Genomic DNA, 12,267 nt, shown 5'->3' on the forward strand with positions numbered 1-12,267 from the left:
GCTTAGCATGTGCAGCAAGTAGTTCCAAATTTTCAAACTAAATATTATTCTATTGCCATTCCTGCCAGCCTCACATCTCCCTGCCTTAAACCTCAGCAAGTCAAAAATTGTACGGCTTAGTTTGCCAAATAATTTTTCCCATAACCCATGACCGACAATGGAACTGATTTAATAAGTATCAGCTTTGCTTTAAAATCCCATGTGACCAACCACGGCTTTTGTTCAGTCTCCTCTATCCTCCTCGTTCTCTGGGATCTTTTCACTTCTCCAACTTCAAATTCTCGTTTATGCCAAATATTAATCTCAACACGATGACATTAGAATCAGCATCCAGAACTTTTTCTTTTTGATTGTTTGACATGCCTGAGCTGTATTATATATGCATATCTGCATCAAAGTTCTGAGCTCTGAAAATGTGTTTCTGCCTTTGACCAAACCTTTTGTGTCACATATTTTAATTACCTGTTCTGATCACTTTTTATAGAGGTACAGTGTAAATTTGGAAAGTCTTCTGAGATGTCTTGGTGCAAACAGTGTATGTGTATATGCATGTATGTGTGTTTACATTTATATTTATTTCACTTGCCCCGTCACTGGACTGATTTCACAAGCTGTGGACTAGCTTTCAATGACTCTATAACTCAAGTTCTTGATATTTATTATATTTACTGTTTCTTTTCTTTATTGTATTTTCAGAATTTATCTTTTGTACATTGATTGTCTTTGTTGTATGTCTTTTCACTCTGTTTCTTTGTATTTACTGTGAATGCTTGCAAGAAAACTAATCTCAGGTTAGTATATAGTGAAATATAATAACTTTTATAATAAATTTACTTTGAACCTTCCCTTTGAACCTTCCCTTTGAACCTTCCCTTTGAACCTTTACTTTTAACCTTCCCTTCTCCCACATAGCCCTCCATGTTTCTTTCATCCATGTGCCTTTGTAAGAGTCTCTAACGTGTCCCTAATCAGTCTGCCTCAACCACCATTCCCAGCAAGAATCTTGCTTGTGCAGACAGAAATCAGGCAAAGTCATAAAATCAGAATTGTACAGCAGAGAAATAGGCTTTTCATCCTATCACATCCATGCTGACCCTTTCATGTATCTGGAGATACTACAAAACACAGGACACTAGTGGAAAAATTACTGGACACTAGACCCTGGTAAAAATTGAGGGAAGTTGATGAGAAGTTGGGGAGAATAAAAGTAGGTTTAATGTAGGATTAGAGCAATGTGGTTGATGGTCAGTGTTGATTTGGTGGGCTGAAGGGCTTATTCCTGTACTAGATCTCTCCATGACTGATTAAAGGAAATTTAATAGAAACAGTTAAAGTTCTGAGGGCTTTTGACAATTTTTGAACTGAATAAAGCTCTTCCCAGTGGCAGGAGATTTAGTAAAATAGAGATTTTCAAAAAAAGAACTTGTTTTCTTTCTGCAGCTAACTTTAATGATCTCTGTCCATTCTCTGATAGATTAGTGGCATCAGATTCAGTAGTAACTTCGAAAGGAATTGTATACTGATACTTAGAAAGAGAAAAAAAAGACATGGCCAGGTGGAAAGAGCAGGAAAAAGATGTATAGTTGTCTTGTTCTTTCAATGCTTTAAATGGCCTTGTTTTGCAAGATTCTGTGATGAAGTGATGAAAGGTGAACAAGTAATTCCAGCACTGATCTATCAAATACATCCTTGGCACAAACAGTTCAAAACAGCTGTAGAAATAATGTGGCAGCACTATGAGGAGATTGACTGAACAGAGATTGTAACTAGTGTGGAACAGAACTTCGACTTCATCTCTTATTTTTAGAAAAAAAATGCTGAACCACCACAAATGATCTTAAGTTCTGAAACTTAACCATGTTTGAGTCTGGTCAAATAGAGCACTGTTTAGAGGTATTCCACTCTGCAATCCAAAACAGAATCCTAGAATTCAGTCATGAGGAGCCAAATGAAGATTCAAGCACATTTTACTGTATTTCAGATCACTGCATAGAAATATTAATTTTATTTTGTGATTAACAAATAATGTATGTTATAGTATGATATCTCTACAGTATTTATTTCTGATTTTTTAAAATATAGGATCATTTAAGTCTTTTGACACCCGGCAGACTGGTGAAGTGACTTTCAACTTGATGCAGGTAAGCAACTGAGCTTCAGTTGACACAAACAACAGGAATTCTGCAGATGCTGGAAATTCAAGCAACACACATCGAAGTTGCTGGTGAACGCAGCAGGCCGGGCAGCATCTCTAGGAAGAGCTATAGTCGACGTTTCGGGCCGAGACCCTTCATCAGGACTAACTGAAGGAAGAGCTCGTAAGAGTTTGAGAGGGGGAGGGGGAGATCCAAAATGATAGGAGCCAATTTTCCCTTTTGCCAATCACCTGTCCAGCTCCTGGCCCCATCCCCCTCCTCCCGTCCTCCCCCCACCACTTCTCTAACTTCTGCTAATGCCCCACCTCCCCCTCGTACCCCATCCATTATTTATATACACACATTCTTTCTCTCACTCTCCTTTTTCTCCCTCTGTCCCTCTGACTATACCCCTTGCCCATCCTCTGGGTTCCACCACCCCTTGTCTTTCTCTTCGGACCTCCTGTCCCTTGATCCCCTCATATTCCTTTTGCCAATCACCTGTCCAGCTCTTGGCTCCATCCCGCCCCCTCCTGTCTTCTCCTATAGTTTTGGATCTCCCCCTCCCACTTTCAAGTCTCTTGCTGACTCTTCCTTCGGTTGGTCCTGACGGGGAGGGTCTCGGCCTGGAGCGTTGGCTGTGCCTCTTCCTGGAGATGCTGTCTGGCCTGCTGCGTTCACCAGCAACTTTGATGTGTGTTGCACTCATCGGGGTTGCTGGTGGATGCAGTGGGCCAGGCGGCGTCTCTGGGAAGAGGTGCAGTCAGCGTTTCAGGCTGAGGCCCTTTGTCGGGACTAGCTGAAGGAGGAGCTATTGGGAGATTTGGGGGTGGGGGAGGGGGAGATCCAGGGTGGTGGGGGAGGAAGGGGGGGGATGGGGCCAGGAGCTGGACAGGTGATCGGCAAAAGGGAAAATTGGCTCCTATCATTTTGGATCTCCCCCTCCCCCTCCAACTTTCAAATCCCTTACTCACTTTTCCTTCAGTTAGTCCTGACGAAGGGTCTCGGCCCGAAACGTCGACTGTACCTCTTCCTAGAGATGCTGCCTGGCCTGCTGCGTTCACCAGCAACTTTGATGTGTGTTGCTTCAGCTGACACATTTGGGATGGGCATGAGCACCTATGGATTGTTTTCATATAAATCCTTGTATTCTGTCATACAAATCTATCCACTGACTACCTGAAACATGAGAGCCCTTACACAGAAGTAGGAAGAGAATTCACAAACACAAGAAAATGCTACTTTAAAATCCATGGGTTAGGTACCTCAGGATAAATCTTAGGATATGCAAATGACACTAGCAACATATATGGCAAAAGGAGATATTATCTTATTTAACCGCCAACTGCAGGCAGCTATTCCACTGAGGGACTGGATATTCCATCACTGGCTGACTGCTGTGGGGGGGGGGGGGGGTTGCTGAGGGGCATGTTAACCAGATTTCCCTCTTCTTTGATTCCCCCACTGCTTACTTCCAACGAGAAATATTCTGCAGTAATTATCATACTTAAACATCTGTACCCTTTTATCACCTGCATGGGGTAAAGGACAACTATAAATATTAATATCAATAGGTGACCTCTTCATGCTGTACTTCCTCATTCTTGTACTGGGAGTGTAAACTTGCATGATGTTTAGATCTCAAAAATGGATCTCGCACCAATGGGTTCCCACTTATAACTAGGCTATATTATGCTGTTTTACTTGTTTGACAGAAACATTAGTTGAACAAGATTCCTTTCACTTAACCCATATTGATCTGTTGTTTTGAACAGTGGCTTTTACTGACTATGAATATCTGAAGACTGAACAGAAGATTGCTGTGCATCAGTGCATTCTACTAATGATCTTCATTTTCACATTAGACTGGGTACTATATGCAATTGAATGTAGCCTTATTCTTTGTATTTGTTGAGTTTTTAATCATACTTCTATATATTTGAGCATTCTTGTTGGAAAAATACCCACTACCAAGGGTACTACTAGGAATATAATCTTTTCTACGCTGCATTATATTCCTCCATGAGGTCATTCACTTCTAACATTGACTCCTATTGCTCTTTTAGATCCATTCTCCCAGTGAAACTCGCATACCTAGTACATTAATCCCATTAATTTATCTGGTACTTTTAAGTCTTTCAACAAGACATTCTGGCACATTAGCTTTTCTCTCTAACTAAAACCCTGTAAGGATGTGAGCTCTTCCATCATATAGTTCCTTTCATGAAATTAACTCTCTGTGAAGCCCATTTTTGAGAATTGGAGACATACAGTTCTATGCTTAACAATTGTAACAAATTTTCTAAATAAGTGGATAGTGATTACAAGGTATGCACATGTCAGTCAATTTGTGAATAAAGATATTTGCTTGTGTGGAAACACTGTGGGCCAGAGAGGCTGTTTCTCTTCAGTATTCTTTTGCTCCCCAATCACTTTAATATGAAAGTTCCTTGTTCCCACGCAACAAAAAAAAAACACCCTTCCTAAATAATGAAGGCACAGGCACTTGTTTCAGGGAATTGGTGCTGATCCTGGGATTTCATGACAATTTCTGAACAGCCCCAGCTCTGTAAAAGGAGTGGCCATGTTGTCATTTAGGAAATGAGACAATTATTCCAAACATTTCTCCCTTTCACTGTATCTAGGATTATTTTATAACTAATTATTTTCTCAATGAAAAAGTGACCATTTCTGAGGCTTGAAGGAAAGAACCAATTCATCCCATCACAAGGAATGGCTGAAGCAAACAGCACTTGAGAAATTAGATAAATGGAAGGATGGAGTATAAAGTCTTTTTGAAACTTAAATAGCAAAAATGGGCCAAGTAATTGCTTTCTGTGCTATAAATTCCATGATTCAATGTAGGTTTAAGGTATTTTTAATTTATACTTTTGTGAAAAGTTACATTTGGTATATTAGCTGGTTATTTAAGAGGAGAGCCACACAGTATAATTGTTAGAAGCCTTACATTTTACTTACCAGTACCAAATCAAACATGGACAAGGTATGAGATGCATTGTGCTAATGCAGCAATGTTAAGCATATGCCAGTCAGTTTAGTTTCTGTTCAATTGAGCTGAGATTTCCATGTCCTCCAACATTTCCTGTACATCACAAAAAAAAGGTGCTGAACAATTATATATTTGAGGAAAGCTAACAATGTCCTACCTGTGCCTGCCCCTTATGTGGGTGAGGGAGAGGGGTTGAGAGGAAATACAGTGCATGAACCACAACATGCCATGAAGGTGTTAAATGTGAAATCTACATCCTACTAGACTGTCATAGACACCAGCATTAACAGAAAGAGTGAAAAGGCTCAGCATCAGAAATAAAGGGAAGACCTGAAGAACTTCTGTGAGTAATACAAACATATTCATTCCCCTCCATCCTAGTTCATTCAGGTAGCTACATTGCTGGTGCTGCCCTCCTTCTCAAGCTGTCTACTGAAGGTCACTTTCTTCAAGTGCCTGGCAATGGTCAGGTAGTTTGAGTTTGTGCATTTCCATCATGTAATCTGAGGTTCTGTGAGTTCCTGACATGCATATTTGAAGTTCTCACTGCCTTCCCAATTGCTGCCTTTCCACTCTGAGCAGTCATGAACCTGGGCTTGCCTGTAATCAATGTCCTGATATGCTGTTGTTCTTTCTTAGCCTGTTACAATATTTCCCACTGTCCTATACTAGGGCTTTACTGTGCCAGATCCCTTTCTGGGCTGTGTATAATAATTGTTGCCTAATGAACAATAAATCAGCTTTAAAAAGATAAACCAAATACTGTACATAAAATTGATACAATTCCAGTCTTCTATTTTCTAATGCAGAGTATTTGCTTATTTCTCTTGCTATGTTGTTAAATCATGAGAAGCGTCAACAAAATTCACTTAAGGAAAAAGGACCCATGTCAGTAATCCACCTGGAGTTGTTAAATAGCTTTGAAGTTGAGTTTTAATCGTTGGATTTAGATATACATTTTGTATTGATAAAGGGTGATGAAAATAAATTTACTGTCTGGTGCAGTATATATGACTCCTATTTCTATTGTGCACTTTATCCACAGTTAACTACTTCAAGATCTAAACTAGACATTGAGATCCAGGAAAACTGCCACACCCTCACTAGATCATCTCAACCAGCAGTGCAAACTTGCATCTCCACAGACCACCTTTACCTTTGCTAGCCAAACCATTTTTTAAGGCACGAATTTATGCATTTGCATTCATGGGAAGACAGCTAGGGGCTCGTTGTACCTGTGAGTTTGATATTAGCAGTTTAGGCTGAGTTCACCAGCCAACCACCTTAATTTATGTCATCAACATAGTAGTAATTTCTCTGATCAAACTGACATCACAGCTCATCTACCTTGGTTAGACTGGTTTAGAGACATTTAATTTTCTGAAACTGTAGTTCCAGATGTGGCAGGTAGCTCACAGGAAGAGGGTAATTATTAGAAAGCTTCAGGCAGAACACTGCCACAGTTAGTTCTCATACCCCAAAGACAAACATCAAAACACCTTCTGAAAGTAATTACATTACCAAAAGTAAGCCGACAGTATAAAATGCAACTCAAAATAAAAATTGCGCAGTCTAAATAATAAATTATCATTTTTATTTCAAACTGTTTATTAAAATAGTAAAAGGCATTTCCAGAGTAAAGTATAAATGTTTAAAACTGTAAAAATTCTGAAAACACTACTTTAGAACACACCTTAATTCATTTTACATTAGACTAGCAGATTGTAACTGTTCAGCTGGCAGGTAAACAAAATTAAGGTCTCAGAATTATAGATGAACAAACTATTTTCTGAAAGTAATTTGAATTCAGAATACTGACTTTATCCAACACACCATGACCAAGTTTACACTTAATATATACCACCTCCATACATTATTTCATAGTCTTACATCTTTTCATGACTATAAAATGTAATTGGGGAATTATCTCAGAGTCTGGTTGTGCATGCAAGGAAAATCTTCTGCAGTTTAGCTTTGAATAAATGCAAGTTAAGTGCAGAAAATAAATCAGCTAAAAGGAACATTTAGCTTGGTTTCAGATACCTCTGACCCCCTACTGGAGCAGGGTATCTTGACATACTTTCTTAAGAACAATTCCAACATTTGTGCCTGACAGAACCTTAGAAAGGCAAAAGAACAAAAAAAAAGTTATGTTGCATTCTTCCCATTTTTACATACAAGTATTCCAGAATTGGAAGATTCTAAGACCAGTATGAGTGTCAAGATAAAAATAATCTGAACTTTTTTACAAACCTAGTAGTCTCTACTGTGCCATAGGATGCAGGCCCACTCAGAAAGAAGCAGACACTAAAATGTCTAAAGATCTTAATTATTGCAATTTCCAACGTCTTACTCCTATAACGCCGTGCCTCAACAGTGGGGAGAACTAGTCTTAAAATTTCTTCATTTGGTACTTCAATATTTTGAACAAGGAAGTTTTTAAAAAAAAGTACACAGCTCAACTGGGACATGGTGCAGTGCAGCATTAGCTGCCTGTATCTAATGAACCAGGCCCAAAACAAACAATTCAGGAATAGGGGTGATACCAGTCTAAGCATTTATTGACATATAACGGTTCTTTCAGCTAAAATTGTCTTCACATGCCACAACATGCTAATTCTTAAATGGTAAACTGAGACAACTTAAAGATGAACTTACTATTTGTAACTAACAACTCACAACGTGTCCGTTTCCAACACGTTGTTTCAATCCCCATAAAAAGTGTAGTTCATACATAGATTGCTTGTAATTATTGCTGGCAGAGAGGCCAGTGCCCTGTAGGACCTCCATGCAAGCAACACAGTTGAATAAAATGCCCATGATCTGAGGAAATAAATTTTCATTTTTAAAAATTAAGGAATAAAAGAAAAAAAATCGAACAATTGAGTCCTTTTATACCTGAGAAATACTACTGAGTGTCTAAACAGGAACACTGCTAGAGGGTAACCAATCTTTCAAACAACAGTAATGATCCATCTACATGTGTTGATTGCAAAAATGCAATCATGACTTTAAAATCAGTGAATCCATTTCAATTCATATTTTGAGATCAATTTTAAAACTGATGGCATATAGGAGGAATTAATGTAAACTAGCTGATTATAAATATCTCTGAAAATGGGGACAAATTTTCTCCTTTACCTTAATATTATTGTTCTGTATTTTACAAGCCACCTTTATGTGTATGTCCTTCATCTGACAAAATGAAGGGGCAGGAAAGAAAGTTTAATAAGTGAAGGAGGAAAGAGAAAAAGGAATGGATACCTCTTTTCCCTCACTGTACTTTAAAGTACATTGCATGCTGTTCAACATTCGTGCTTTAAAGATTTTGTTTATTAGAAATTAAACAATTACAAAAATGATTGAGGGAAGCTCACTGTCAAAATCTGATAATAATCAAAAGAATTCCATTTAATGACTGTTTTATTTTATTTTTCCCTACTTCATTCAATTCTATTTAAAAGTGAATAGTGATAGTGTCAGGGAGCTGCACTAACTGGTATAGTTAAAAGTGAAACCTTCCATATTGTTACATTAACACACTTATTAACATGGTTATAAATGAAACAGTAAAGAGTAAAATAAAAACTTCTCTAAAACAAATCAACACTGCTGGAGAAAAACAAAGTTTAGAATTAAATAGAATTCTCTGACAGATCTTGATGGCAAGATTCTCCAAGAACATTTGGTTTTGCGATATCTGTGGTTTAAATAAAAAAAATCAATAAAGTAAAAAGTCAAAGACATAAGCAGCAAGAACACAATCGCAATAATTGTCAATAGGACACTCAAGGCAATTACTTTTGGCCTGTGGCTAAAAAGGCAATCTTCTATCTTACCGGAGGTAACATTGTGATTTAGCTGTTACTATTTAAAACATATCTATATTGGTCAATAGGAACCAAACTCAGTAATCCATTTCTCATATTTTTCAAGATCTGCAGCAGAAACGGACTTTGAAATCTTTCTCAATGCCATTCTAAAGTCCTCCATGGTTGTTGGCATCTGCAATTCATCCTTGGAGATATTTCTTATTTCCTCAGGAGTTAGGCCCTGAATGCGACGTCGCATGGCCATCATGGAGGCATCCCTATAGAACAATAATAGATACTATATAGGTAATTCAGATAAAGGGTTGAGAACACAACTGAGCATTACTACAGAAGTAAGAGAGCAACATAAGAACAGAGTGGGTGCCAAGATAATTTTAACTGTCTGCTCCCCCTTAGAAGTAACACCAAATGTGAAATGCTGAACAACACACAAAATTCTGGAGGCACTCAGCAGGCCAGGCAGCTTTGATGGAGGGGAATAAACTAAGTTTAGGTCAAGACTGTTTATTCCTTTTCATAGTTGCTACCTGATCTGCTGAGTTCCTCCAGCATTGTGTGTATGTTACTCTGGATTTCCAGGATCTGCAGAATATCATGTTTAAAATGTGAAATGGCCTTGGATTTGCCACTTCTATGACGGAAATCACTCCTCTGCATTGGCCAGTGTGACATTGTCTGCCTTTCCTCACCTGCTCCCAAAGGCTTCCAATCCGATATATACTGTACCATAAGCTTTTATGTCCATTTCCTCATCTGTAATTTTTCCAAAAGCAACATCTGCCCTTTCATCTTCTTCCTTCCTACGAGACTTTCACACATCTTTCAGGTGAAAGGCCCATATTTAAATTCTATTATTCAGCATTTGGTGCTTATCCTATGGTCTCCTCTGCTTTGCGTAAACCAAACACAGATCGAGTGACTAATTTGCAGAACAACTCTGCTTCATCTGCAAGGGTGACCCTAAGTTTCTGCTTGTTTGTCACCTTCAAATATAAACTACAGGAGCAGCATCCCATCCCATCCTTGAAACACATTACAGCTTTCAGGATGTAACATCGTCTTTAACTATTTCAGATAATCAATCATTCTAATCTTGTCTCAATTCCAGCATTCAGATTCTTTTCTCTTTCATCAGTTGTTTCACATTTCATTCAACTCTTATTCACAGTCTCCCAGATACACCTTTACCACCAACACTTGTGACATTTAATCTTCCTAAGTTTCCACACTACTACAGAACTTGCCTTTCGCGCTCTCTGCCTCCCTTATCTGCAATCAAAACTTAGTTCTACTTTTCACCAGAACCTGGGAAATGTCATGGATTCCATAAATTAACTCTGTTCCTAACTCCACAGATGTTTCCTGACCTGCTGAGCATTTGTGCTTTTATCTGCATTTTTTTAATGTGCTTTCATTTTCTCGCTCATGAAACCCAACTCTTTCCCATTAAGACCTTTCCGTACTCAGACTGCAAGCAGCAGGTATCTTACCTTTCTTAATGCCAATGGCATTCTTAAAATATTTAACTATAATCAACTGTTGTTAATTCTAGGCTCATTTCCATCCCCTTCCCCATATACATTTGTGCACTTCCTTTTTATTTGTCTCATAAATCTCTATTTCAAAGATACTGTTGGAACCTTGCTCGTAGTACCTATTTAGGTCTGAGATGGCACATGCTACTCTGTAACTTTGTTCATTTTAGATTCACATTTGAGGTCAGAGGAGCATTTATTTGAGTAGGCTACATAATACTTCTCTTTTCTACTGTGCCTTGTTCTCCCACCTATTCAGATGATGCAGATGCTTCTCCACCAAGTTTTATCACATGTGCAGAGTCACATTCAAATTCATACTCCCTATCATACTAAACGTTTTAAAAAGCAAAAGATTCATCACTGGAAATCTGAAAACAAAAGCTGCTAGAAATACTCAGGAAGCTTCTATGGGAAGAGAAATAGCCCAATGACTGTCATCACAACACCAGGATTATGCACTGGCTCTTCATTTCCATACTGACTCTCAGTGACATAATCTGCAGACAAAATTTAATTTGTCTTAATTTGGAGTTTAACTCAGGTAAGTGCAAGGGGTTGCAGTTTTGAACATCAAATCCAGGTAGGACTTTCACAATGAACGGCAGGGCGTCAAGGAGTGTTGTAGAACAGAGGCACCTTGGAGTACAAGTACACGATTCACAGAAAGCGGAATCACCTGTAAACAGAGTGGTTATTAACGCTGGCCTGATGAAGAGTCTCAGCCTGAAACACTTGCCCTTTATTCATCTCCATAGATGCTGCCTGAGGAGCCACAGTTCTCCAGCATTTACTGTGTGTTACTCTGGATTTCTAGCATCTGCAGAATATCATGTTTATGACCAACCTTGGCTGAGCAGAGGAGCACTTTTAGTAATAGACTAAGACAACTGCGCTGCTCCAAAGAGTGCAATATGAGATCATTTTTACCCTCATCCATCAGGCTCTACAATGAGCCAACCTATGGCCGGGGAAGTGACGACATCCTCTTTTTAGACTGTTTGTGGTAATTTATTTTTTATTCTTTCTAATTCTCTTTTAATATTTCTATATGTGCACTTGTAATGCTACTGTGACACCGTAATTTCCTTTGGGATCAATAAAGTATCTACCTAGCTAGTTATGTATTTCAGATGTCCTATTTTACACAACACCAATACTGTTAATTTCCACCAGAATACTGCTCACCCCTATCCCTCTATCAAACATAACAGCTTTTATGGTGAAATATTCCTGTCGTCATTCTCTACAAACTCTAAACATTCCCAAAATGCAACCACATATATCTTGTAATAGAACCAAGTCCAAATTATTAGTCATACCTCACTGACCTATGAGATACATTTCCTAAGTGCGTTAAATTCTTCATCCTCTGCTGTCTTTGGGATTTCCAACCTCAAAGTTTTGTCATCTTTCCCTTTTCCTCATCTTTGACAGACCTTGGCTACATTAGTCCCACTACCTTCGCCCTCCTTTAACCAGTCGTGCTCTTTTTGATTCCCCTTCAAAAGCCTTGATAACCATCTTTTCAACCAGGGTTTTGAGCATTTACCTTTCAAATAATTTTGCAGAGTATTTTTTAAAAGGTTAAAGATAGCAGTTTTAAAATACAATACCTAAATTATATTTGAGGACAACTGCAGTATGAATACTCCCAGAAAATATATATAAATAAACCTATATTCAAATATGAATGTGTGAAATATGAGTAGAGCTATTTTTCACTTTAAGTGAAAACACAGCAAAGACCTACC

The 12,267-nt window shown here is 38.4% G+C and overlaps 2 protein-coding genes across 2 annotated transcripts in view; one reads left to right on the plus strand and one right to left on the minus strand.

The window, feature by feature from the left end:
* capn9 (calpain 9) overlaps positions 1–6,144 on the plus strand; it is a 57,460-nt gene extending 51,316 nt beyond the window's left edge. The window contains exons 19-20 of the mRNA XM_063039959.1: positions 2,083–2,141; positions 3,911–6,144. Of these exons, the coding sequence (XP_062896029.1) occupies positions 2,083–2,141; positions 3,911–3,937 (86 nt within the window). The 3' untranslated portion in view covers positions 3,938–6,144. The remainder of the gene's footprint in view (positions 1–2,082; positions 2,142–3,910) is intronic.
* A 598-nt stretch (positions 6,145–6,742) lies between these two features.
* Positions 6,743–12,267, minus strand: part of LOC134342031 (katanin p60 ATPase-containing subunit A1-like) — a 37,058-nt gene continuing 31,533 nt past the window's right edge. The window contains exon 11 of the mRNA XM_063039970.1: positions 6,743–9,235. Coding sequence (XP_062896040.1) covers positions 9,037–9,235 — 199 coding nt within the window. The 3' untranslated portion in view covers positions 6,743–9,036. The remainder of the gene's footprint in view (positions 9,236–12,267) is intronic.

This window comes from Mobula hypostoma, chromosome 2, assembly GCF_963921235.1.
Source record: "Mobula hypostoma chromosome 2, sMobHyp1.1, whole genome shotgun sequence".
In the NCBI taxonomy this organism is placed as follows: Eukaryota; Metazoa; Chordata; class Chondrichthyes; order Myliobatiformes; family Myliobatidae; genus Mobula; species Mobula hypostoma.